Source organism: Aotus nancymaae, unplaced genomic scaffold (genome assembly GCF_030222135.1).
Source record: "Aotus nancymaae isolate 86718 unplaced genomic scaffold, 86718_ANA_hifiasm-v0.15.2.pri h1tg000059l, whole genome shotgun sequence".
Lineage (NCBI taxonomy): Eukaryota > Metazoa > Chordata > Mammalia > Primates > Aotidae > Aotus > Aotus nancymaae.
In genome coordinates this window covers 8,708,907-8,734,804 of record NW_026988473.1, presented here as the reverse complement: position 1 = coordinate 8,734,804, position 25,898 = coordinate 8,708,907, and the positions used below count along the sequence as shown (strand labels likewise).

The 25,898-nt window shown below is 58.7% G+C and overlaps 1 protein-coding gene across 2 annotated transcripts; it reads right to left on the bottom strand.

Annotated features, from left to right (window-relative positions):
* RAB3IL1 (RAB3A interacting protein like 1) lies at window positions 1-25,898 on the bottom strand. 2 transcript variants are annotated; one of them, XM_012454402.2, is made up of 11 exons: window positions 25,654-25,898; window positions 12,545-12,797; window positions 12,052-12,147; window positions 11,880-11,957; window positions 10,944-11,162; window positions 9,835-9,978; window positions 8,892-9,020; window positions 8,684-8,796; window positions 6,661-6,760; window positions 4,161-4,227; window positions 1-3,271 (listed from the first exon to the last, which is right to left on the bottom strand). In XM_012454402.2, exons 1-11 carry the CDS (start codon window positions 25,803-25,805, stop codon window positions 3,189-3,191), a joined length of 1,434 nt encoding a protein of 477 aa, XP_012309825.2. In that variant the 5' UTR covers window positions 25,806-25,898; the 3' UTR covers window positions 1-3,188. The 2 variants fall into 2 exon arrangements, with proteins under 2 accessions (XP_012309825.2, XP_012309826.2); XM_012454403.2 differs by lacking the exon at window positions 9,835-9,978.

The following is a 25,898-nucleotide window of genomic DNA, read 5'->3' as shown; positions in this document are numbered from 1 at the left end:
TACAGCATGATCCACTTAAATGACATCCCTAGTACAGTGAAATTCATAGGAAGTAGAATGGGGGTTGCCTGGGGTAGGAGGAGGTGGAAATAGGGAGTTAATTAATGGGTACAGAGTCTCAGTTTTGTGAAATGAAAATGTTCTGGAGATGTTTTACAACACTGTAAATGGACTTAATGCTACTGAACTATACACTTAAAAATGGTTGGTGGGGGGTGTTGGCGGGGGGCTGAGCATGGTGGCTCACACCGGTAATCCTAGCACTTTGGGAGGCCGAGGTGGGTGGATCACAAGGTCAGGAGATCGAGACCATCCTGGCTAACACGGTGAAACCCCATCTCGACTAAAAATACAAAAAATTAGACAGGCATGGTGGCACGCACCTGTAGTACCAGCTACTCGGAAGGCTGAGGCAGGAGAATCGCTTGAACCCGGGAGGCAGAGGTTGCAGTGAGCCGAGATCATGCCACTGCACTCCAGCCTGGGTGATAGAGTGAGACTCCATCTCAAAAAAAATGTTCACATGCGCCAGGGGCACTCAGAGAGGCCCAAGTGGGTTATCTAGAAAACCCATGTAAGGAACCCTGGTGGCTGTTGTCAGCTAACCCTCCCCAGCCACCTCCAAGCACCCTGCAGCTGTTCAGGAAAGGGCATCTAGGATGCTGGTTCCTGCTGTGGGCTCCAGGGCTGGGCTCATGATCCCTGTCCTGGGGCCACCATTTCCTCTGTGTCACTTCTGTGTGCCTCCCTCTACTCATCTGCAGAATGGGAGAACAGTACTTTATAAGGTGCTGTGAGGATGAAATGAATTAGATCTGAAGGGTTTATTTAGAATCACGCCTGGCAGTCAGTGCTGTTGTTAGCTCTGGTTGGGAGATAATGAGGTGAGTATGTGCATCCTGCAGGAGTTTCAGTTCTCTGTTTATCACCCCACCTGGGGGGCTGACAGCAGGCGATGTTATTGAGGGGCAGGCGGAGCAGGTCTGAGGTGTGGGACCCTCTGGGAGGTCCCTGGAGTGTGGCCTGGTGTCTCCTAGGTCTTGGGTGTGGCTGGGCCAGGAGCACAGAAGCTGGGGGTAGGATGGACGGCTCCAGGGCCCAGACCTCCAACTTCCTTTGGCCCCCAGCTGACCCAGGCCTGACACAGAGGAAAGTGATTGCCACACAGGAGTTGGGATCACAGCAGGGAGCATGGCCTCTCATGCCTTTTTCTGACACCCTCCTTTGCCTGCCTGCTTTCCTCGCCTCCATCTGATACCCTGCGCGTGTTCCTGGTATGTGTTTTGATTGCCAGTCTCCCAGCTGGACATTCTCAGCTCAAACACAGGAGTCCCCAGCATGGGTGCAGGGCTTCATGCGGTCCTGGCCAGTCCACAGCTCAAACACAGGAGTCCCCAGCATGGGTGCAGGGCTTCATGTGGTCCTGGCCAGTCCACAGCTGGTCTGACCTACCAGCAGTGTGGCACCGAGGCCTCAGGCCAATAGGGAAGTCCCCATGGATGCCACCAGCCTGGCAGACACTGACTCAGAAGCTGCTGTGCTCCCCACCACCCCAGGAAAGCAACTCCTGGCCCGGGCCCGCATCCCTCCAGATGGGGAGGGGCTCAGCCACCACAAGACACCTTCCCAGCCCCACTCTGGGTCCTCAGAGGTCCTGGCCACCCCCACCTCTTCCACCTGCTACTGCTGCCCTTGCCGAGAGCCTAAGACCTGGGCTGGAAAAGCCAGAGCTTGCACGGTCCCCACCTGTGCTTCCAGCAGACATCACCAATCAATCCTGCCACTGTCATGCTGAGCAGCAGGCAGCCTGGATGACTTGCCTCTGAGCTGCAGGCTTCTACAAGCCTGGAGTGGGCCACTGCTGGGGGCAAGGGACCCAGAGGGGGACCTGCCTAAGATACTACAGCGAGGCAGTGGCAGAGCCAGCCTTGGTGCCATTCTTCCCAACAGCAGGCCACCAGTCACAGGGAGAGAGAGGCCTGGCTCATCCCCCGGGAACCCACAGCCCTCTGAATACTAAGGGAGGACTCAAACAGTCCTCTCCACAGCAAGTCAGTGGTGATGGCGGAGGTGGGGTGGCTTCAGGATTTGGGTTTAATCCCAAGCACGAGGGCGGGCAGGGAAAGGATTTGGTTTCATTCCTTCAGATGCCCAAGCCTTGGCTGGAGCCCCATGGTGCAGGAGTGAGGGCGCGTGGCCACCCAGCCTGTACCAACAAAGCCTTCCTTTATTAAATAGAGATCGCGTTACATTCCATCCGAAGAAGGAAATCCAGACGTGGTGAGGGATGTGTCCAGATGGGAGCCCCTAACCCTGGTCTGGTCCCGAGTGGGCTCTGATGGGTGGGAGGGCCCAGGTCCTGCCTGCCCACCCAGGCCCCACAAGCCCGGGCGGGTGTCTGCATGGCCACCCACAGCGGAAAACAGGCATGGGCAATCTGAAGCCCTGTGTGTGTTCTACTGTGGGAGACAGTGCCCCAATCCTTCCAGTGGTTTTGGGAGCAGGGCCTCCAGGAGCACAGGGCTGAGACAGGGTGGGAGGGGAGGTGACAAGGGAGGCCTTTATGAAGGGGGAGGGAGGGAAGAAGGGGGAGAGGGGGAAGAAGGGAGGGAGGGAGGCAGAGGGGCCCTGATTCATCTTAACAAGGCTTTGGGGCAGTTCTGTGCTGTGGAGGCCCCGCTAGCTCCTCCTAGCAGTCCAACAGGGAAGCCACCGAGAACAAGGCACGGGACAGCCACAAGGGGGCGCTGCTGGCCCAGGGCTTGGCAGCTGGGGCGGAGGGTACCCCGGAGATCCAGCCACCCAGACAGTCTCTTTCTGAAGACATGCTGGCAACAAGGCACCTGCAGGCAGTTCTGGGGACTGGGGAGGGGGAAGCTGGCTGCCTCAGGTGTCCCCTCCCAAGGGCTGAGGACCCCCGAGTACGGATCCGAGCTCCCTGGTCTTTGGTGCTTTCTTGAAATCCTCCTGGTGGTGGCAGAACCCAGTTGGGAAGAGAGAGGGGTCTTCCCGTGAAGTCCAGGCCCGTCCGTCCCTCTGTCTGTCCCAGGATGGACATGTGGTGCTGGCTCAGGCTGCCTCCGCAGCCTGTCTGTCCATCTGTTCTGCCTCTGGCTCCCTGCGTGTCTGCTCGCTCTGGGGTGGGTGTTCACTCCATCTCAGAGCTCCCTCCAGGCCTGGGCTGTGCCCTAAGCCTCCTGGGGGAAGAAGCCAAGCTTGGCCAGCGACATCTCCTTCCGCAGCCGCATGATCTCCCAGAACATGGGCTCTGCTGCAGGCAGAGAGAGGGTGAAGAGGTTGGGGACAGCTCAGAGTCACTCTGGGCAGATGGCCTGGTCCCCTCCCATGGCTTTGGACAGGGCAGCTGGCACAGCACTCTAGGGCCTCTGGACCCCAAAACAGATGACCTCGCCAAGTGGCTGGACCTCTCTGAGGCTCCACTCTTGAGCCTTGGAAACCGCTGAGCACTGACCACCCACAGGGGACCTGTCTGCACCACACTGACAGTCACCTCACAGCCCGACGCAGACATCAGGCACACACTGCCACACACAACAGCAGCGGCCCAGACCTGGAAACTGCATTAAACAAGGCACAGATGCCTCCCTGGGGTCTCACAAGGACCCTGAGCATTGAGCGGGGTCCACAGATCCATCAGGGGACCTGGAAGGCATCAACACCCAGCATGCCTTGGCCTTGGCCTTCAAGGGGACTTGACCCTCAGGATGGGGAGGAGACGGCTCCTGACTCAGAGGGTCAGGCCAGACTGGTTCAGGAGAAGACTCAGCGGGGAACAAAGGTTGGTGGAGGAGCAGGGAGCCAGGCCTTGCAGAACAGGCTGTGAGGAGAGGGGTGGAGGGAGGACCTGTCCAGCATGGAGTAAGTGGGAGCAAAGGCTGGAGGTGGGTGAGAATTCACAGGGTGGCCTCCTGTGAATCTTGAGAGATTTGGAGCCAGGAGAAAGACCAGCCAGACAGACCCAGGTACAGAACTCAGCACCCTGGAGGCCTGTGAGCCCTTTAATAACCCACAACCCTCCCCGCTCCCTGACTTCCTAGCTGAGTCTCGCCTCCAGTAGGGCAGATGGGCCCAGAGGGCGCTTCCCTGCCTAGCCCCACTCCCGTGTGCCATCCCTTCACTGGCCACCAGGGGGCGCTCACCGTCCTGCCGGACCAGGCCTTGCTGGATGTAGCGGATGTAGGTGAAGAAGTTGCACACTGCGGTGATCTGCAGGCAAAGGCGGGGATGGTGTCACTGGCCAGCCCCACACTTGGAGTCCCCTGACAAGTGGATTTCAGTCCAGAGCAGGAGGCCCCAGGTCCCCGCTGAGCCAGGTAGTGCTCCCTGACTCAGTTGGGACTGGGCTTTCAAGCGCTAATCAACAACAGCCTGACTAGTGCTGCTCCTAACAGCAGCAACAGCAGCAGCTGCCATTTAATCAAGCGCCTGCAGCGAATGAAGCAGATGCACTTAGTATTCCACCCTGCACGGGGGAATGCAGAGCCACCCAGGAGGAAGCCGCTGGCATCCATCACAGGGATGGCGGGGTGACGAACCAGCCTGCAGCAGAGCTGCGGGACAAACCGGGCAGCCTGTCCCGGAGTCTACACTGCCCTCTCATGGGCCTGCCTGCTGCAGGTGCCGGAGGTCTGGGCCATCCAGGCCTCAGTCCAGTGCTACTCATAATGTCGGGAAAGGCACAGGGTCAGAAGCTGCTCACCCAGACGGCCCAGGCCCTGGGGCCTCAGGCCTGCTCCATGCCAGGCTCCTGGGGATCCTGTGCTGGCTCAGACATTGCTATGAGGACTCATACCACAGAGAAGGCACTGTTGGCGCCTGGCCCAGGGCCCCTTCCGAGGCCCGGGCCCCATCTCCCAGCTGCTGAGAGTGAGGGCACTAATGGCTCAGAGGTGCCCCCTGCAGACCTCAGCCAATGACTGACTTGTGTGGCAATAGAAAGGCCAGTCCCCTTTCCTCAGGATGAAACCAACTCTACGAAGAGGCCGGTGGATGGGGCTGAAGGTGGGGGCAGCTGAGGCCACATCCTGGCTGGACTCCTCCCTCCCTTCCCTCATTCCCCTGAGATGGGCACACAATCTCCAGGTGAGGCCGTGCTTCTAGGGAACCCAGGCTAAGATGGTGCAAGGTGGCCGGCAGCTGTGCCCACCCGCAACAGCCCCTACTGAGCGTCCAACACTCCTGGGGAGGGACGTAGAGTGACAGGGGCACCCACAGCCTGGAGAGTGGAGAAGCTTTGGGGAGAGGCAGGACAGCGGTGGCCTGGCAAAGACAGGGAGGTTCGAGAGAGCAGAGCGACGTCGGGCCAACATGAGGCTCGTGCACCAGATGCACCTCTGGAACCTTCTCCAAAGCCCCGGCCGGCACCTGAGCCTGGGAGTCAGGAGCCCCGAGCTCTAACCGGAACTCTAGCACCACTCCTGGATTAGGTGACATCGAATGACAGAGGGGCGATGCCATCCCCTGACCACATTTCATCCATAAAGCTGCATCTGAGCTGACTGGAGAGAGGCCCTCCTGATGGCTCCAAAGTCAGCCACCCTGGGCGACAGGGTCCTGAGGCAGGGGACTGCGAGTGTCCTCTAGAGGCTCAGGGTGTCCCTGCCATCAGCCAGCAAGAAAGCAGGACCTCAGTCCTTCAACCACGAGGATCTGAATGCTGCCAACAGCCGTGTGAGTTTGGAAGAGGACCCTAACGTCCAGAAAAGAACACGGCCGGCTGACAGCTTACTGCGACCTTGCGAGTCCCTGAGTAGAGAATCCAGTAAGCAGCTCCCCTGACACAGGGAATTGCGAGCTGTTTTAAGCTACCAGGTTGATAGTAACTTGTTACACAGCAACAGCAAGCCACTGCCCTTGGCTTGGCTGTGTGGCCCGAGTCAGTCTCTGCCTCTCTGAGCCTGTACTGTACCCTGCTCTGTAAATCAAGGTGTAAGGCTGGGTGCGGTGGCTCACACCTGTAATCCCAGTTCTTTGGGAGGCCAAGGTGTGCGGATCACTTGAGGCCAGGAGTTCGAGACCATCCTGGCCCCATCTCTACAACAAATACAAAAATTAGCTGGGCGTGGTGGCACATGCCCATAGTCCCAGCTACTTGGGAGGCTAAGGCAGGAGAATTGCTTAACCTGGGAGGCGGAGGTTGCAGTGAGCCGAGATTGTGCCACTGTATTCCAGCCTGGGTGACAGTGAGAATCTGTCTCAAAAAATTAAATAAATAAAAATAAATAGCCGGGCGCGGTGGCTCACGCCTGTAATCCCAGCACTTTGGGAGGCCGAGGCGGGTGGATCACAAGGTCAAGAGATCGAGACCATCCTGGTCAACATGCTGAAACCCCGTCTCTACTAAAAATAACAAAAAATTAGCCGGGCATGGTGGCACGTGCCTGTAATCCCAGCTACTCAGGAGGCTGAGGCGGGAGAATTGCCTGAACCCAGGAGGCGGAGGTTGCAGTGAGCCGAGATCGCGCCATTGCACTCCAGCCTGGGTAACAAGAGTGAAGCTCCGTCTCAAAAATAAATAAATAAATAAATAAATAACTCACTCCAGGTGTAGTGCTATTTGTACTCCCAGGCCCAGGGCCCAGAGTCCCAGCACCCAGGTGACCCCAAGGAGCCAAGCAACCCTTGCAGAGGACGACTCACCCTGGCCCGGGAAGATGGTGAGATGTAGTAGTGGCTTTTGGAGTCCCCGAGCCGGATTCGATGGCGGCAGGTGCGGGTCAGCCCACTCAGGGCACATGTGCTGGGGGAAAGTAAAACAGGTCATGGGGGCTGGCTGGGCCTCACCCCCCACACCAGCCCCCCACCTGTGCATGCAGGGAAGATGCAGCAGCTGAGAGGATACACGAGGGAGGGGCAGGCCTCCCTTCCCCCACCCAGCTTTCAAAGGAGCCCAGAGCCTGGCAGAAGAGGGAGCTGGCCCCAGCCGTCCCTGGGACAGACCTGAAACTCAGCTGAGCCCACCCCTAGGACCCTTGTTTTGCCCCTACTGGGCAGGAGAGCTTGGTGAATCTCATGCCAGAGGTACAAAGCGCCACCCTCTGCAGGCTCTGCAAATGCCTCTCCCTCCACTTCTGGGGACTCAGACCAGGCACTCCTCCCCCAGCTAGGCCAGTGTTGAGGTCTGGCTGCCTCCTGCTTCCCAACACCCAGCAGCTCCCCTGCACCCAGGCCCTCTGACCCCACTAACCCCCACGTTCTCAGCCTTGTGCCAACCAACCCCGTCTAAGAGCCTTCTCTCATGCCCCCTTCTCTCCTCCCCCAAGTCCTGCATGACCTCAGCATCTTCAGCCACCCACATGCAGGGTCTCTGCAGGCCCTAAGCAAGCCTCCTCTGGATGCCACTCCCCAAACCTGCTCCTCCCTGGCCACTGTCTGCTCAGCTCTCTCCTCCTCACCCTCTGCTTGGTCACCAAATCCCCAGGCCAGGGCACGGCGGCAGGGCTTCTGGCCTGCATCCATCCCCTCGGCTCCTTCTGGCCAGCTGCCTGCCTCATCTCTCTTCTCCACATCACAGCCAGGAGCTCCTCCAAAAACCAAGTCTAACCCATCATCTTCCCCTCTTGCTTTTCTAATTCCCAGGAAATAGGGAGAATCCCAAATAAAAGAAGGTTTAAAAAGCTCCTTGGCTGCAGGACTTATCAGAGCATTTGTTGCCTCCTGGTTCACTGTGATTCTCTGATGGACCAGAGAGCTTCTTTTCAGGTGGCAGCTATTGATGACTTTTTTTTCTTTTTGAGATAGGGCCTCACTCTGTCACCCAGACTGGAGTGCAGTGGTATGATCTCAGCTCACTGCAACCTCCGTCTCCCAGGCTCAAACAATTCTCCTGACTCAGCCTCCTGAGTAGCTGAGATTACAGGCACCCGCCACCACACCTGGCTACCTTTTGTATTTTTGGTAGAAACAGGGTTTTCTTCATGTTGGCCAGGCTGGTCTCGAACTCCTGACCCTCAAGTGATCCACCAGCCTCAGCCTCCCAGAGTGCTGGGATTACAGGCGTGACATACTGCGCCTGCCCTACTGATGACCTTTGCAGCACTGGCTAGTGGGTTAAAGCCCAAACCTGTGAAGCCTCTTTATACTCTGGCCCTAACATCCTCTGCAGCCTCAGCCCCAATTCCCTGTCTCCCCACTGCTTAGCCAGATGCCCAGTGGTGCTTCTGCTAATACCTCAGCTTCTCATACCTTTGCACATTCTGTTCCCTCTGCCTGAAATGGCCTTCCCTGCTTGGCAAACTTCTATTCATCCTTCAAAACCTGGCTCAAATGCTCCCTCTCCATGATGAGCCTCCCACCAGGGCGTCAGCCCTCCCCAGCCAGCTCTTGGCTGCCAAGGCGAAATCCTCGCCAATTTCTGCCCCTTGCTCCACCTGGCTGTTTCGTTCTGCTGCTCCCCTGCTCAATGCCAGCTGAGTATTGGGAGGACAAATACCAGGGCTACTGCATTATTTATTGGCAGGGGCAGTCAGGAAGAGGCAGACCCCAGCTCCCGGGCTCTGTAGAGAGCCTGGGGGTCCACAGGAAACCTGCCAAACTGCCTCCTTGCCCTGCGGGGGGCAGCAACTGTCCCTGTCCCGTCAGGCGCTGCTGTATCCCTGACCAGCCCTCGGGCCTGGCGGAGCTTTCCCGCACGTGCAGGGAGGAGCTAAGACCCTCAGCTTACTTGGTGCTGCCGCACTCAACCTCGGCCACCTTCACTGCGGGCAGCGTCTGCGAAGCCACCGGTTCGATGGTGAGCGTGTTGTCCTCCACGGCGGCCCGTACCAGCCCCGAGAGCTATGGCAGACCGGGGCGGCAGGCAGGGTGGTAAGGGGCTGGTCCCTGGGAGAGAGGCAGGGCCCCCCATCTGGCCCCCCTCTGCCATGTCTCACCTCCTGCATCGTGAAGTCCAGGCAGGGACCCACGTCCTCCCGGTACACCCTTTCCAGGAAGGGGCAGGTCTTGTCCAGGGTGGGTGATTCCCTCCAGGTCTGGAACTCTGTAAACAGGATTGTGTCCACCTGTGGGGGAGGGTGAGCGGGGTGGGGGCAGTCAGCGTGCTAGGGCCAGCATGGAAGATGCAGGCTGAGCTGAAGGGGAGTGAGGGAAGACGTGGGGCGGGCCCAGCAAGCCAGCAGGTTGGTCCCCAGCAGCCGGGCAGGGAAGCCAAGTCCAGCAGCAGCAGAACTCCCTTCTGCCCTTTGCACCAAAGAATTTAGAACTAAAAGTTTTTTTTTTGAGACAGAGTCTCGCTCTGTTGCCCAGGCTGGAGTGCAATGGCGCACCTTCTGGACTCACTGCAACCTCTGCCTCCTGGGTTCAAGCGATTCTCCTGCCTCAGCCTCCCAAGTAGTTGGGATTAAAGGTACCTGCCACCACACCCAGATAATTTTTGTATTTTTAGTAGAAATGGGGTTTCACCATGTTGGTCAGGCTGGTCTTGAACTCCTGACCTCAGGTGATCCGCTCACCTCAGCCTCCCAAAGTGCTGGGATTACAGGTGTGAGCCACTGCACCCAGCGTAGAACTAAAAGCTTTGTTTCCAGGTGGGCATTAAGTTTCTGGGCACTACAGGTTTTTAGAGTAGGGTGCAGGGCTTGGTCCTGAAGACCCTCACTGCCTCCTTGAGGAGGAAAAGTCAAAGAGCAACTGGCAGGAGGCCTCAGGCACCAGCAGGTCCACAAGCACACACAGGCACGGACACACAGGAGGGGACGCACACAGGCTGCCCTGGGCCCTTGCCTCGGAGGCAACTGCTGGCCTGCCCCAGGCCGCATGCAGAGGGAAGGAGGCTGGGAGCGGGCACAGTGGAGACCCCTTTCTGGAGCCATTTACCTGTCGGGAAAAGGAGGAAGAGGGAGTGCAGGCGGGGGCCGGGGGCTCCCCAGGTGGGAGTGGCCAGGCCGGCTCGTAGGTGAGGTGAACCGCCTTGCTGGGGACCACGCAGAGGAGCAGGGAGAGCAGCAGGGGCAGCCCAGGCTGGGCGGGAGAGACAGACAGACAGACAGACAGACAGACAGTGCACAGAGACAGGAGGAAGGAGGAGAGGTTAATGTTCATTCAGAAGCTCAGAGCTCAGGAGGTGGACGAGGGCCTGCACATCTTCCCTGGAGGCCCTGGAGACAGAGGCGGAGGCCAGGATGGAGGCGGGTGGGCTGAGGCCAGGATGGAGCCGGGTGGGCTGGCGCCAGGGACCCAGGAAGCTGAAGGCACCACCCACGGCCCTCTGAGGCACTCCCTGTTTGCAGCCCCAAACTCGGCTCTTTATGTCCCCGTCTCTTTGGTTCCTCCGGCAGCCCCAGCAGGCCCCATTCATCAGGTGAGAAAGCTGAGGTGCTGACAGGTGGCCTCATTTGCCTACAAACCCATGACCATGAGTGTCAGCCCAGCCTGGACCAAGCACCCAGTGTGGTCAGCTGAGGTGGGACAGAGACACCCCTCCGAAGGCCATGTTTGTCTCAGCCCCACCGTCAGAGGGCGCCAGAAACCCCTCAAGCACAGGGCTGTCACCAAGTGGTCCTGGGCCTCAAGGCTGTAGCCACACAGGGTCCAGGCAGCCTGTCCCTGGAGGCCCAGGGCCCCTGTTTGGCCCCTGCTTGGCCCCTACTTGACTAAGGGAGTGTGTGCCTCAGCAGAGGCCCCAGACCCTCAGGCCCAAAGCCAGCCTCAGGTGCAGAGACCACTACCTACTGCTTGGAGGCAGCGGGGCAGGGAGGGGGCATCAGGCCCCAAGAGGGCACACCCTGGGGGCTGTGGGCCAATGCCTCATATCACAGGAGGTTGGGGAGAAAGGACCTGCCCAGCCCTCACATCCCAGAGAGGTGCAGGACAGCCTCCAGGTCACAAAGCAGCATGGGGCAGGCTGGTCCTCACTGGGCTGTGACCCTGCTAGCCGCAGGCACCGCCACCCTTCCCTGTGCCCAGAGCCCGCCTCCCGCCCTCACCTCCTTGCCCTCTCTGTCTGGGGTGAGGGTGTGTCCCGCAGCAGGGCACACGGCGGGGCAGAGGGTGCTGCTGGTGCTCTTGTGGCGAGAGTGGCCCTTTCGGGGCCCGGCCTTGGTGGGGCTCAGCAGCTGGGGATGAAGCTCGCGGTTGGGAGAGGCTGGTGTGGATGTGATGACCAGCGTCTTCAAGGCTGTCACCTCTGCCTGCAGCATGTCGATCTGCAAGGGATGGGACACCCGTCAACCCTAACCCAGGCTGGATGCCACCCTGGCTGCCACCACCTGTCAGCCCAACTCAGGATGACACACTCCTGCAGCAACGAGCACCTGGTCCCACCCGACACCCTCAGAACAGCCTTCGAGGGAGAGACTCAGACACTCGAGGGAGAGACTCAGACACTCGTTTTACAGATAGGGAAACTGAGCTGACACGGCCTGCCCAAGGTCACGCTGTGAGCAGGATTCTGTTAGGAACAAGTGTCTGGGAGCTGGCTGGGCCTCCCACTGAGTGTTCTGGGGGCCCCCAGGAGCCAGGAAAGGCCCAGGGCTCACACTTTGCAGACAGGGAACCAGGCTTGGAGAGAGAAAGCGACTTCCCCAGGCTCACACAGCCACACTGAGCGGGATTTCTGCTTTGTAAGGTGGGGCTGGGAGGAGGAGGAAGAAAGTGTAAAAGCCACAGGGTCGTCCCAGCCCCAGCACGGCCCCAGAAAAGGCGGTGTCATGCAGCAGAGTCACTGAAGGGGTCCTGGGGCGCTGGGCCACGTGATCTTAGACCCCCTACCCTCCCTTCCCTCCCTGGGCCTGGGATCACCCAGTCCTGCTGGCCCCACCGAACCAGGCGAGTGTCCCCTTGGGTGGCGGAGCTCAGTGCTCCCTGAGCCAGGAGACAGGGTGGGTGCCTGGCTGGCCTGGGCAGGCAGGGACGGGCCTCACCTTGCCCCGAGCCTCCTTCAGCTGCTTTTCTGATGCCGCCTGCTTCATGTTGGCTTCTCGAACCATCTTGTGAGCTTCCTAGGAAGAAGCAGTCCCTGGGTGAGTGGCGAGGAGCCGATGGGTGCCCAGGTGACCCACTCCCCAAGTGGTTCCCGCCGCCCGGCAGGTGTACCTCAAACAGGCTGGCCGTCAGCTCCTCCAGCTCCTGTTCTAGCTGCTCCCGCACCTTGGACAGCCGCTCACATTCCTCGTCCTTTAGCTTCAGCTCCTGGAGGAAAAGAGGCAGGCGCCCGAGCCCCTCAGCATCCCCAGGCCTGGCACAGGAGGGACCAGGCCCACCTCACCAGGTTCCGTCCCCCGTCACCTCATGTGGGGCCCAGAGCTTATTTCCTCCAGTGTCTGACAGTTTGTGAGGCTTTTTCCATTTAGCCACAGCATGAAGCTGAAGCCCTGCCTGCCAGTCCATTAGGGCGCAGGGCAGGTTTGCAGACAGTCAAGATGGGTGTGCCCGCCGGTATGCCCAGTACAGGCCTGGCCTGCAGTTGGCCTTGGTGAGTGTACATCCTTCTTCCTCGGGCACATCTCTGGGCACCTGATGAGAGCCCACAGCTCTTCCAAGCTGACTTCTCCCATCAAAGCCCCTCCCGCCTGCCGCAGACACCCACCTTCTGCGCTCTGTGCAGCTCCTCCTTCAGGAACTCGGAGCCCTTCTCTCGGATCTCCATGGAAGAGCTGCGCAGGCGCAACACGTCCAGCTGGGCGGCCGCGGGGCCCTCCTGGCCTTGGGCCTCCTCCCCTGAGGAGGTCTCCACCAGGGCTCCTGGGGACTCCCTGTGGCCTTGGCAGGGGCCCGAGCTCTTCCAGGAGACCGGGACAGCTGCGAGGGACGGCGGGAGGCCCTGGTCTGGCTGGGGTGGGCTGGAGACAAACAAGGGTATCAGCAGGTTCAAGGCGGGGTCCTGAGGCCTGGAGAGCTGAGCCCAGAAACCACCCCTGGGCAATGTGCCTGCCACTGGAGCCTCAGCCTTTCCATCTGAAAACTGGGACACTACCAGCTACAATCAGCGTTGTTAGGAGGCTGAATGTCCAAGCACAAGGTCTCTTGGGGCAAGAGGCTCATACCTCTTTGTCAACCACCCCCTCCAGCCCAGGGCTGTGGGCTGTGTTTGGCACACACAGTAGGTGCTCAGCACACAGTAGGTGGTCAGCGTGTTTGTCTAACAGATGACTGTAAATGCATCAGGGTTGAGAACAGGAGTCCTGCTAGTCTAAAGTGAAGCCAATTCAATGGCCCTACCTCAAAGGTCACTGAGTGATCAGAGGAGATGTGGGTAAAACCTTGGTACCCGGGACACACTCAAGCAGGAGCTGCCTTCACTGATATGGTTAATGAGAATTCTGCCCCCTTTGGGGTGAACCAGAGAGGAAGGATGAGGCCAGGGCAGGCAGGGCTGAGGCAGGAAGATTCTGCAAACAGCCTGGGCAAGACAGACCCACTTCCTGTCCCCCTGGACTTGGTGGGGAGCAGTCCCAGCTCTCCCCTGGCTTGCCTTGTGACCTCAGGCAAATGCCCCTTCCCTGGGCCTCAGGACCCTCCCTTCCCTGAAGCTGAAGACCCTGGAGGTGGTGTGGGGCCCCATTCCCCCCATCCCCACTCCCCACTTCAAAGTGGACCCTGGAGAGGGAAGGGAGGGCCAGGGCCCGGCCAGTAGTGTTTTGTGCCAAGACAGCACCTCTGGACTCGCTCAGTCAGCAAAAGCTGGAGGCTCCTGAGCCAGCAGCTTCTGAGCGGCAGCGGCTGGGGATGGGGGGCTGGGTCAGCCGCTGATAACAGTGGGGAAGTTGGGGGGAGGGGCCCAGGGAGGCTGCACCAGAGCGAGAAGGCGAGGCCAAGGAGAATGTGGGACTCAGGACAGCTGAGGGAGGCAGAGGGAGGAGTGAGAGGCAAGTCTGCGGACCAGTCTCCCCTCCGTGTTCTCAGGACCTTGGGAAGGCTGCCAAGCAGCCCCTGAGCCTCAGTTTCTCACTTGGTTAACACACAGAAAATGGGCCCCCAGAGACCCCAGCAAGGAGCCCACTTCTAGCAATGAGTCCCTTCACTCAGCCCCGGCCAGCTGCCCAGCCCCACCTGCCCTCCACTCTGGAACCGGCCCAGAGTGTGGCCTCAAGGCTCCTCAGGCTGGGTCCTGCCTGGCAGGGACGTGGGCCTTGAGGATTAAGGTGGGGACACATATCCATCACTCCGTCAACGGTGCCTATGCCAGACAGGGCTCTCTCTTAATACTTTTGTTTGGGGAAGTCTTGTTAGCAAGGTCCCTGAGGTTTGAGAGCTATGGCAGCCACTCCCCAGCCCACTGTGCCATGGCAGTGCCCTCGGCTGGAGTCTGTGCCCCGGAGAATCTCACTGCCAGACTCTACACAGGTCTTTGGCCACGCTATCTCCTTTAAACTCTCTCGACAGCCTACAGGAGTGAGCCGGGCACAGTGGCTCATGCCTGTAATCCTAGCACTTCGAGGGGCCAAGGCAGGTGGATCACCTGAGGTCAGGAGTTTGAGACCAGCTTGGCCAACATGGTGAAACCCTGTCTCTATGAAAAATACAAAAATTACCCAGGCGTGGTGGCACATGCCTGTAATCTCAGCTACAAGAGAGGTTAAGGCGGGAGAATCACTTGAACACAGGAGGTGGAGGCTGCAGTGAGCCGAGATTGTGCCACTGAACTCCAGCCTGAGTGACAGCAAAACTTCATCTCAATACAAACAAGCAAGCAAACAAACAAAAACTCAACAGCGCTCGTGGTATCGTCCCATTCTACAGATGAGGGGACGGAGGCTCACGGAGTGAAGGGACTTGTCGGGGGTCATGCGGCTGGTCAGTGACAGTGCTGGGACGGGTGTCCAGGTCTTCAGCCCAGGCCCAAAGCTGCCCCGCTGCAGGGGAAGGGCAGGTGGGGTGGGGAGTATGAGTGCTGGAATCGGCACATCTGCTTCAAGATAAAGGGCTGCCGGGCCCAGGGGGACTCGGAGGCTCCTCTTTGGCTGTAGCAGGGAAATCTGACCTAATTCTGGCCCGAACTGGCGTCTCAGACTTTGCGCATGCCCAGAAACCCCCTTTCCAGGAGGGAAGGCCAGGGCAGGGGGAGCTGTGGCAGAGAGAAGGGGCCAGATCGGGCAAGCCTGGGGTCCATGTCAGCCTCTGACCTGAGGTACACAGGAGCTCCTGGGAATGTTACTGAAATTCTCTAATTCTGCTTCCACATCTGAGGGATAGGAGCTGAAATCCTGCAGGAGGTGCTCTAAGAATTAAGCACTCTAACTGCAGTTCTGACCTGGTGCTGGATGAATCCTGTTCAGTCCACAGCCTTGTTTGGCTGAGACACCCATGAAGCCTGCCTGGGCTCTGGGTCCCGCAGCTTAAATGGGGGGGATTAGGAGAGAGCTCTGTCTGGCATAGACACTACTGATGGAGTGATGGGGATGTGTCCCCACCTTAATCATCATGGCCAAGTTCTTCAGGTACCACACACCCAACTCAAGTACTTTCTCCTAAGCCAGGCTCCTTCCCCCAGGGTACAATGCCAAGGAGGCTCTCAGGCCAGCCTGCAAGCCTATAGTCACTCAGGCTGGGCTGGGGACTGCTCACTCCAGGCCAGTGAGAAGTGACAGGGCCAGGGGTGAGAAGTGACAGGGCCAGACAGAGGACCCTCGCCACCGCCTATGCCCCGGCCGAGGAGAACCAGGCTGCCCATGGGGGCCGAGCCTCATCCACAGTGTGGCCCGGGCCTCTGGCCACAGTGAAAGACTAACTCTCTCTCCTGCTGGTCCCAAGCACATGCGCTGGAGGTGTGGCCGGCAGTCCTCACCATTTTCCCAACAGGCTCTCACTTTTGACTTGAGGGAATGTGGGGTGGTGCGGTGGGGGGCGGGGGACAGGGCTCAATTTTGCAGCCAGAGGAAACAGTGGTCCAGGAGGGCTGAGACAGAGTCTGTGACACCCTTCCCATCCCCCCCAGTAGAAGAGCCCAAAGCCAAATCCTAACGGCAGGAAGTGTGAGAAAATGGGAATGGCGGGACCACCTGGTAGCTACCAACTCCCAACGCCAAAGTGTCAGGAGCAGGAGGGGAAGAGGGCCTGCCCTGCACTTTGGGGGTAGCTGGAATCTGCAGACCCTCCTCCCCTCACTTCCAGGCTGCAAGGCCCACTCTTGAGACTCAGAAATTTCAAAGAAGGGACCCTGGGCTCCTTGGATCCAGCCCAAGCCAGAATCTCCAATCTCACCCACACTTCAGCCTCCCAGGCCACAGTCCTAAAATCCTGGCTGTGAACACCCAAGTCAGCGGGGAATGCAGTCCTCCGGCGAGCAGGGACCACCTAAGGCTCTGCTGCCCGACTCCCTACCCTCCTCAGTCGGGATCCACTACTCTCTATGCAAACCTCCTCAGTCCCTCTTCCCTGCAGAAACAGCCCAGCATCTGAGATGAGCTGCAGATGCCTCTGGAAAGGAGCCTGCTCAGAGGGTAAGAGTCAAGGTCAGAGGTAGATGGGGCAGCCAACATCCCCCATCCCAAAGCCGGCTCCCACTGCCGAGAAGTTCTGGCCGGTTCGTACAGGAAAGGCCCCGTGGGTCACTTCCCCAGGAAACACACAAGAGAAAACGCAGCAACCACAATCCTCACCTCACAGGGCCTGCCCTAGAAGGGCCAGCAGGGCTTTTGCCCCAACCCACAAAATAGGGAGGAGACCTAGACTCCATGGCCTTAGGTGTCTCAGTATCCCCCTGAGCCAGCAGGGCCCGGCCAGAGGCCAGACCAGCATATCCCTTCACTAGTGGCCAAGATGACCCCGTCCAGGCACCTCCTGGAGCTAAAGACCCCCTGTGCTTATGGGCACAATGGATTCATTAAATAAGCAGGGGAGGGGACAGCCAGGGCAGCTCTGAAACTGGGTGAAGGAGCAGGCTGGGAGGGCACACTGGGACCACTCAAGTGGGATGCGAGGGCCACAGGCCTCTGGGGAGGCTGCAGAAACCCCAACCCAAGGCCTGGCTCCCAGGGGCAGTGCCATGGCACAGAGGCTGGTTCAGACTCATGCTCAGCCTGTGTAGTAAGGCTCTGAGGGGCTGGGTGAGGTGGCTCACGCCGGTAATCCCAGCATCTTGGGAGGCTGAGGCAGCTAGATCACCTGAGGTCAGGAGTTCGAGACCAGCCTGACTAACATGGAGAAACACCATCTCTACTAAAAATACAAAAAATTAGCCAGGCATGGTGGTGTATGCCTGTAATCCCAGCTGCTCAGGAGACTGAGGCAGGAGAATCACTTGAACCTGGGAGGCAGAGGTTGCAGTGAGCCGAGATCATGCCATTGCACTCCAGCCTGGGCAACAAGAGCTAAACTCCATCTCAAAAAAAAAAAAAAAAAAGTAAAGCTCTAAGGGAACAGAGGCTGACAGCCATGTGACTCATATCCAGGGACCAAGGGGGTCCCAGGAAAGGGTTTGTGTGCTAGCTCTCAGGCCAGCCTACAAGCCCAGCAAAGCTCGGCTCCCCTAGAGAGCGGCCAAGTCTTTAGCCCCAAACCCACAAGCATGTCATGTCCCCAAGCTCTTGGCCACATCCACACCAGCCCACCACTCCACACGTGTCATGTACTGGAGGCTCGGGACAATGTTGCAGGGATGCGCTCCTCCGTCTGGGTTCCAGGTGAGGCCCCTGAGGTTCAGAGAGGGATGGTGAGCTGGCCAGAATACACAGCGAGGAAGTGGCAGGGTGGAAACTGAACACAGGCTGCGGGCAAAGCACACCACGTGGCCTGTCACCCACAGCAAAGGGGATGAATGGTGGTTTTGGAGAAGCGAGGCAGGAGGCAGACGGGGTTTGAGGAAGTCTGAGACACTGCCCAAGTGCTAGGGGTGCCACCCAAGACCACTGTACAGCCAGGCAGGACCAGGGTTAGGAAGGGATAGCAGAGAGACGCACAGAAACAGAAGATGGGAAGGGGAACTGTGGGAGGACCAGGGGCTGGATGGCGGCGGGGCAGGACAAAGCAATAATAGTAATGAATTAAGATAATTCCAAACTAAGTGAAAGGTGATGCTGAGAACCACAGCAGCCATGCCAGGAAAGAGGAACTGGGAGGGGGTCTTTCAGAGACGGGAAAGTGGGTGGCTGAGGCATCTGGGAAGTGGCACGTCCCGTAGGCAGTTGAAGGGGAACAGGCAGGATGGGGTGACGCTGTCGAGTGGCACTGGCTTGGGAGAGCAGCCACAGCCTGAGCCTGGATGAGGGGGCTATCAGAGAGGACAGAGGCCAGAAAGCCAGCCAGAAGAACAGATGAGCATGTTGGACGCTGGAGCCGAAGTGTCTGGGACCCAGGGATGAAAGAGGTCGTCTTGCGTCTCACTTGAGTTAGGCCAGGATCCAATGAGCTCAAGGCAAGGAGGGGACAAAGGGTAGGTGGGGACCAGGGTGGGCCTGGGCCACTCGAGGAAGGGGGAGCCGGAGTAGGGAGAAGGGCAGAGCAGCAGGTCCTAGTAGGAGACCATGGAGGAGGAGCGGGGAGAAGGTCAGGAACAGCTGGGGATGGGAAGCAGATCAGAACACCTGAAGCAAGTGGGCCAGGCCACACCTCCGCCTGCCACAGCCCGAGGCGACCAGCCCAGCCCAGCCCTGGTAGGGGAATCCATCCCTGTCTCTCCATGGGAGCCAATACAGGGCCTAGGAGGGTCGCATCTCACTGCCCTTCTGCTACAGGGCTGGGCACGCAGTACATCCTCAAATCTGCCTGTGGTGACCCTGCCCATTCAGTCCAAGAACTGATACCCAAGACCTCCAATAGCTAACAGGTATACTGAGCACCGATTATGTGCCAGGCACCCCACCAGCCACAATCATCCAATCTGCGTGACCAGGAGGCCCCCTTCTTACCATATCCTATGTGGTTTGCATCTCCCTGTTGGGCATAAATCCTGTGCAGAGGCTGGGCGGGTCTAGGACAAGCAGGATTCTGTTGTTTTTGTTTTGTTTTGTTTTGTTTTTTGAAACAAGAGTTTTGCTCTTGTTGCCCAGGCTAGAGTGCAATGGCACGATCTCGGCTCACCACAACCTCCGTCTCCCCGGTTTAAGCAATTTTCCTGCCTCAGCCTCCTGAGTAGCTGGGATGACAAGCATGCGCCGAGACGGGAGTTTGGGAGTTGGGAGGTTGAGGCGGGCGGATCACTACCTGAGATCAGGAGGACCAGGGGCTGGATAGAGGGGCAGGAAAAAGTAATAATAGTAATGAGTTCAGATAATTCGAAACTAAGGAAAAGGTGATGCTTTTCCAGGCTGGTCTTGAACTCCCAGCCTCAGGGAATCCGCCTGCCTCGGTCTCCCAAAGTGCTGGGATTACAGGCGTTAGCCACCGCGACTGGTGGATGAGCAGGATTCTAATGAGGATATCTGCCCCCCACACCCAAGTCCTGATGGAAGAACAGCAGGAAAGAACTCTACCTGTTGAGGGGTAGTGGGGGCAGATCACAGAGGGCTTCCAGGAAACAGCAACAGTGAGGGTTATACGGCCCCTTCCCAACGAAGAGGGCTGTGTGCCTGACCCTGGAGCCCTCAGGCCATACTTTAGACTCTGTCTCATAGCCTCTAGTGCCCTGCGACTTAGGCCTTACAGTCAGGAGCTCACAGATCCATGCCCTTAGAATAGCCAAGGCCAGGGCAGTGAAGTGACTTGGTTAAGATCACACAGTCAGCTGATGGCCCTGGAGCCCTGGAGCTCCCCAGCATCTTCTTGCTGCAAAAACATGGTCCCCAACCCCTGGGAGGTTGGAGTGGTCTCATCTCATTCCTGGGCCGTCCATCAAATCCCGGACCTCACTAGTGATAGGTATGATGAGCCCTGTCTCTGGGGAAACTCAGACGGGGGGTCGGCGGGGAGATGCTGCAACAGTGTCATGCGGGAACTTGAACGCTGGCTTCTGCTGAGCAAGTTCCAAGAGGCCAGCACTGTGTTAAATATGAAAGTCCTCAAGACGTTGTCCTCACCTCATCACCTTGGAGCAGGCTTGGCACCAAAACTATGAATGTGTGAAACTGTGGGGGATTGGAATGGGGCAGTCCAGTTTGGAGGGCACCTTGAAGCTGCCTCTGGGTTTGGCGTTCAGGGCCTACGCTCAGGAGCCCCAAGGAAGAGGACCCACCCAGGCTGCCGCAGCATCCAGCCACCACCGCCCACCCCAGGAGAGCAGCCCAGGGCCGGGGCCATGACCAGGACCTGTCCATTAACAAAGCCCAGCCACCAAGAGAAAGATCGCAGTTCATTTCACAGGCGAGGAAACCAAGCCCAGAAACACTACTAGCATCACCAGGGCCACCGACTCCTAATCCCAGCTCCTCCTATTCTAGAATCAATAGTCCCAAACATACAACTGCCAGAGCTGCCATGAGCTTGGTCAGAGTCACCTTGCAAGTATGACTCTGAGCAGGACCCCTCCCAACTGCTGCAGCGTCTGGGTGAGCTCTTAGGAGACCAGGCACCCAGCGGGTGCTAGCAGCTTGGCCCCTGACTCTAAATCCCTGTCTCCACACCCAAACGGGGCGGGGGGGTGCGGGCGCATAAAAATACAGAGCTCAAGGTAACCCCCAAGCTCTGCCTCTCACCCCTGCTCCCGGCTCCTCAGCCCCTCATCCTTTCCATCCGCATTTATGAAGCACCTACCACATATGATACAAGCTCAGCACCCAGCTAGGCCCCGGGGGATGCGTGCAGGAAGTAAGCCACATTGAGGATTCTGTGGGGGTGAGCCTGGCAGCTGGCTCATCCAGAAGGGTGCTGGGAATATAACAGGGGGGCTTGACGGTTGGGGAGGGGTCCTTGCCCAGGACTTAAGGCTGACTCTATCCATCTACCAGAGGCTCTCAGCTGTGTCTGGCCCTGGCCTGGATGCCTCCAGGGAAGGACATTCTCTGACTTGAGATCACTCCGACTCCAGAAACCACTGATTTTACCTAGAGGCCCAGAAAAGGAAGTCCACACTCTCAAGGTCACACAGCAACTAACTCAGCAGCTGTTTTTCCTGGGCCCATCCCATGTAAGACACAGGCTTCCTGCAGACAAGGCTGCTCCCCAAACACAATTTGCCCCAGGCAGGACTGCTCCAACCTCTCCAGGTACCACACACCCACCTCAAGCACTTTCTCCTAAGCCAGCCTCCTTCCTGCTGGGGTACAATGCCAACAAATACACTGGTTGCCTTCAACTCTCTCCCTTTGAGAGTCTCAAGCAAGCTGGGCACAGTGGCTCATGCCAGTAATCCAGCGCTTTGGGAGGCTGAGGCAGGTGGATCACCTGAAGTCAAGAGTTCCAGACCAGCCTGACCAACATAGTGAAATCTCAACTCTACTAAACACACACACACACACACACACACACACACACACACAAATAAATTAGCTGGGCACGGTGGTGTGCGCCTGTAGTCCTAGCTACTTGGAGAGGCTGAGGTAGGACAATCACTTGAACCCAGGAGGTGGAGGTTGCAGTGAGCCAAGATAGTGCCACTGCACTCCAGTCTGGGTGACAGAGGGAGACTCCATCTTAAAAAAAAAAGAAGAAAAAAAGAAAAACAAAGAATCTCAAGCCTTAGGGCAGGGCGTGGTGGTGTTAAGCCTGTAATCCCAGCACTTTGGGAGGCTGAGGTGGGAGGCTCACTTGAGCCCCAAGAGTTTGAGACCAGCCTGGGCAACATAGAGAGACTCCACCTCTATTTAAAAAAAAAAAGTCTCAAGCCTCTCCACACCTCACCCCTACCAGGGGCCCACTCTCTTTGCAGCCCCCGCTGGGGATGAAAGGCTATCCCTCCCCTAGCACCGCAGCTCAGCCTTTGCTAGGTGCCATGGAATGAAGTGGATCCTGTCTGCCTGCCTACCTTTCCAGGGGGGCTTCCCTCACTCCCCAGCTCTAGATGGGGCGTAGCTCTCTCCCGCGACCACTCATCTGGCCCAGGGTGCACAGGAATACAAGCTGCCCCCATTCTGGCCACATTTCCTCCAGGACCTGGTCTTTCCAGGCCACTGGGAAGAGGAAGCGTTTGCCCAACTCCACAAAACCACCACAGCCTTTCTGCACATACAGGGCAGGGGTCGGTCCCACATCACATGGGCCAGGAACTGCGACTCTCCCTGAGAACCAATGGCTGAACAGACACCGCCACTGGGGCCACTAATCCAGGACACGGAGCCTGCTGCCCACTCCAGGCTGCAGGAGGGTCCCACTTCACAACTCTGAGCGCCTCCAGACTTCGGGAGACCCACAAGGAGGTTCTGCACTCAACTTGGGAACCACCCTGGCAGAGACCCAGCCCCTCTTTCCCAGTTGCACTGCTTTCCAAGACTTCATCCAGCCGAGGGGACTGAGGGACGGGTTGGGAGGGTGGGCTGGGGGTCCCTCCTCTAGATGCATGCCCCAGAGTCGTGCACACTCTTCCCGTAACCTGACACGTGCGTTCCTGATGAGCTAGGAGTTGACGCTGTCACCCCGGGTCGGTCGGCTGCCCACCCTTCGCACCCTGCACTCGGAGAGAGACGCTCGACCCTCCCCGGAGTGTCCTTCCATCTCCCGGCTGCGAGTCGGCTCGCCTGCAGGCAGGGAGGGGGCGCACAGCACCTCTCCAGGTGGCGGCGCAGACCCGGCGGGGACGGCCCCCCATCCTCACGAGCCGGGAGGCGGCCGCGGCCCAGACCCGGCGCGGGACCGCAAGCGCGCGCGCGCGGACCTACCCGCTCCACATCCCGGCGCCTCGGGCGCCCGGGCGTCCGTTCCCAGCGCCGCCGCCGCGTCCTCCCGCGCCGCGTCCCCGCCTGCCGCCGACTCCGCCCGGGGCCGAGCCGCCCCAACGCCTGTCAGCTCTGCCCCACGCCGGCCCGTCAGTCTGTGCCGCCCGGGCTCGCAGCCCCCAGCCCAGCTCAGACCCTGCCCTGGGCGGGTCACGTGGCCGAGGGGGCGGCCCGAGGACACGTGCCCGGCCCCGCCCCTCCCCCGGCCCGACGCTGGGATCCGGCGCGCGCTCCCAGGGCCTGGCCCCACCCGGCCCGCAGCGCCGGGACAGGGAGACCGCGGCGCGGGGAAGGAACCCGCCCCCAACATCCCGGGGCCCGCGACGCGCTCGAACTCTCTAGCTGACTCTTCCTCTCCAGTCGCCCTCTGCACCACCCACTTTGGGCCACCCCTGCTCAAGAACCTACAATGGCTCCCGGGCTCTCAGCTCTCCTATTCTCACACAGATTGTCACTTAAGGCCAGCAGACACCCTCCCCCCTCCTCACCCGGCACTCTTCCTAGGCTTTCAGCTTGGTGCCTGTCCCTGTGGGACATCCTGCCTCCAGGGAAGGGGAGGGCAGAGACCCAAAAGAAGTTTTCTGAGTCCTGCTCCCTGAGTTTGATCCCGAGGGAGTTTCCACCTCTGATCAACTCTCCTCCCGGCCTCCTGCCTCCTAACACACTCTGCCCATCCTGCCTTTACCCACCATTTGCCCTCTGGATGGTATTCCCCTCCCCCCCACACACACCAGTACACACATACACACACCTGTCTGGTCCCACATCCTCTGTGAAACCTTTCCTTGAACCCCAGACCACTGGGCCTGTCCCTCAGTTCCTCTGTTCCACTCATTCTGAGCCCTGATCATTGGCCTCAACTTCAGCCTGGGACTGGACCAGTGAGAGCAGAACCCCTCTTGTCTCCCACCAGGAACCATGGCTCCCACCTTCTCTGTCTGGGGGAGGACTGCGAGTGTAGCGGGGAGGTACTTCCCCTTCTAGGTGCTACCAGAGGTCTGGGTGCTACCCCTCCAGGTCCACTGACTCAGGGCTCCATAGGGGGCCTCCCCTATGGGAGGACTCTACTGCTCGAGTGAATTAGATCATTTGAGGACACATGTTATTAATTCACTCAACTCATTCATATATTCAGCCACTCCGAGCGTAGACTATAGGGCATACAAGGGCTGCGGACCCAGAAGGAAACTGTACAGATACAGGCTCTGCCCTCCTGGGACTCCACGATGGTGGAAGGATGGAGGATGGGGGACATATTCTCCAGGACTCCACATCCAGGGCACAAACAGACAACAATGCTCCTTCCCCACTGGGCATAGTGCACACCAAGGTACGGACCCTGGAGAGTGGAGGCCAGGCTGGATTCTATACCTTGCTTGCTCACTTGGCCTGCACTTTGTGCAGTGAACAACCTAGACAGCTCTCCATAGCATCCCTTCCAACTTTCTAGAATCATTCAGCCCTGGTGTCCCATAGCCATCATTGCAGGGCAGTTGTTTTCATGGCCATGGCTTCTAGAGGGCAGGGATTCTCACTCTCTTGGAGCTGTGTTCCCCCACCCCACCCCCAGCCCAGCTCAGGGCCTGGCCCACCCAAAGCAGATGTCCACATGTGTTTGCTGGCTTGAATCCCTCATCAGTAGGTCTTGAGCAACTGCTGTCTTCCTGGCCCTTGTTCTGCTCACCATTGAGGGGAGGAGGAGAAAGTGACACAGAAGGAGCCCAGCACAGGACCCTTACCCTCCAAGTCTTCACAAGCCCTGGCAGGAGATAAGTCATGGCAGCCAGACCACAGGGAGATAAAGGGTGGAGGAGGCGGCAGCTCAGGGCCCTGTCCCTGGAGGAAGAGTCCTCAGCCTGGGAGGGCCGGTGGACCGGGGAGGCTCTTGAGCGAGGTCTCGAAGGACAAGTGTGTGGTCACCACTCTGGAAGCATCAACACTCAGTTTCTAACCAAAAATAGCCTGTCATCCATACTTCCTGCTACCATGGACTCTCAGGCCTCACTGCCTCCCCCATAGGGAGGACTCTACTGCTCAGCTGAACTTGCTCCTCAGCTGAAAAGGATGGGCTCAGAGAAGTTAAGGAATCTGCCTGATATCACACAGCCAGGGGCAGTAGGGCTGAATCCTCTTACACCAGTTTTCCAAAAAGACCACCCAGAAACTCGAGGCTCACTTGTAGATGCAGCTGTGTGCGGCCAGGCAGCAAGAGGTTTCTGAACACATGATAGGTGTCTGGCCAGTAGCAGGGAAGGGAGAAACACAAGTTGTGTCCTCACCGGGCGAGTGGCTTACACCTGTAATCTCAGCACTTTGGGAGGCCGAGGCAGGCAGATCACGAGGTCAGGAGTTTGAGACCAGCCTGGCCAATATGGTGAAACCCCGTCTCTACTAAAAAAAAAATACAAAAATTAGCCAGGCGTGGTGGTGCACACCTGTAGTCCCAGCTACTCGGGAGGCTGAGGCAGGAGGATCGCTTAAACCTGGGAGGTGGTGGTTGCAGTGAGCCGAGATCATGCCTCTGTTCTCCTGCCTGGATGACAAAGCAAGACTCTGTCTCAAAAAGAAAAAAAAAAATAAGTTGTGTCCTCTGCCCACAAGCCACTACCCTCCTCAGCCTCCCTCCCTCCATCCCCTCCTGCCTGCTCCATCCTGAGCCTGGCAGTCTTGACCACAGACCCTTGGCTGAAGGCAGCCAAGGAGCAGGAGACAGTCAGCCTGGATGACCCAGGCCCTGATTCTGGACTTCCAGGTCTGTCCTCAGCTCACTGTGTGACCCAGGACGAGCATCTTGCTCTCTCTGAGCTTCAGTCTCCACCTCTGAACAGCCACCAAATTGGACAAGACAATCCGAGCCATTCCCTGGGACTCTCTGAGCCCAGCTTCTCACACTGGCTGCCCCGCAGCTTGCCAAGATTCCCCCTCCCTTCCAAGCCCCAGGTCCCGAGCTCACCTGTCTGTGCCCCAGGGCTCCTCTCTCAAGTTCCCCTCAAGGGCAGGGCACAGACCTGATGGGGCGTAGCGGACGGTCCCTGCACTCATGGCCAGGAACACAGGGCATGTCCCTCTGGCGGGGCAGCCAGCGGGCTCCTCAGTAGAGTCCATGCTTGGAGGGCCAAACTGAGGGTCCCTCTGGAGATTGCCGGGCAGGGAGGTAGCAGGAGCCTTCTTCCCACACCCAGGCTGAGCCTCACACTA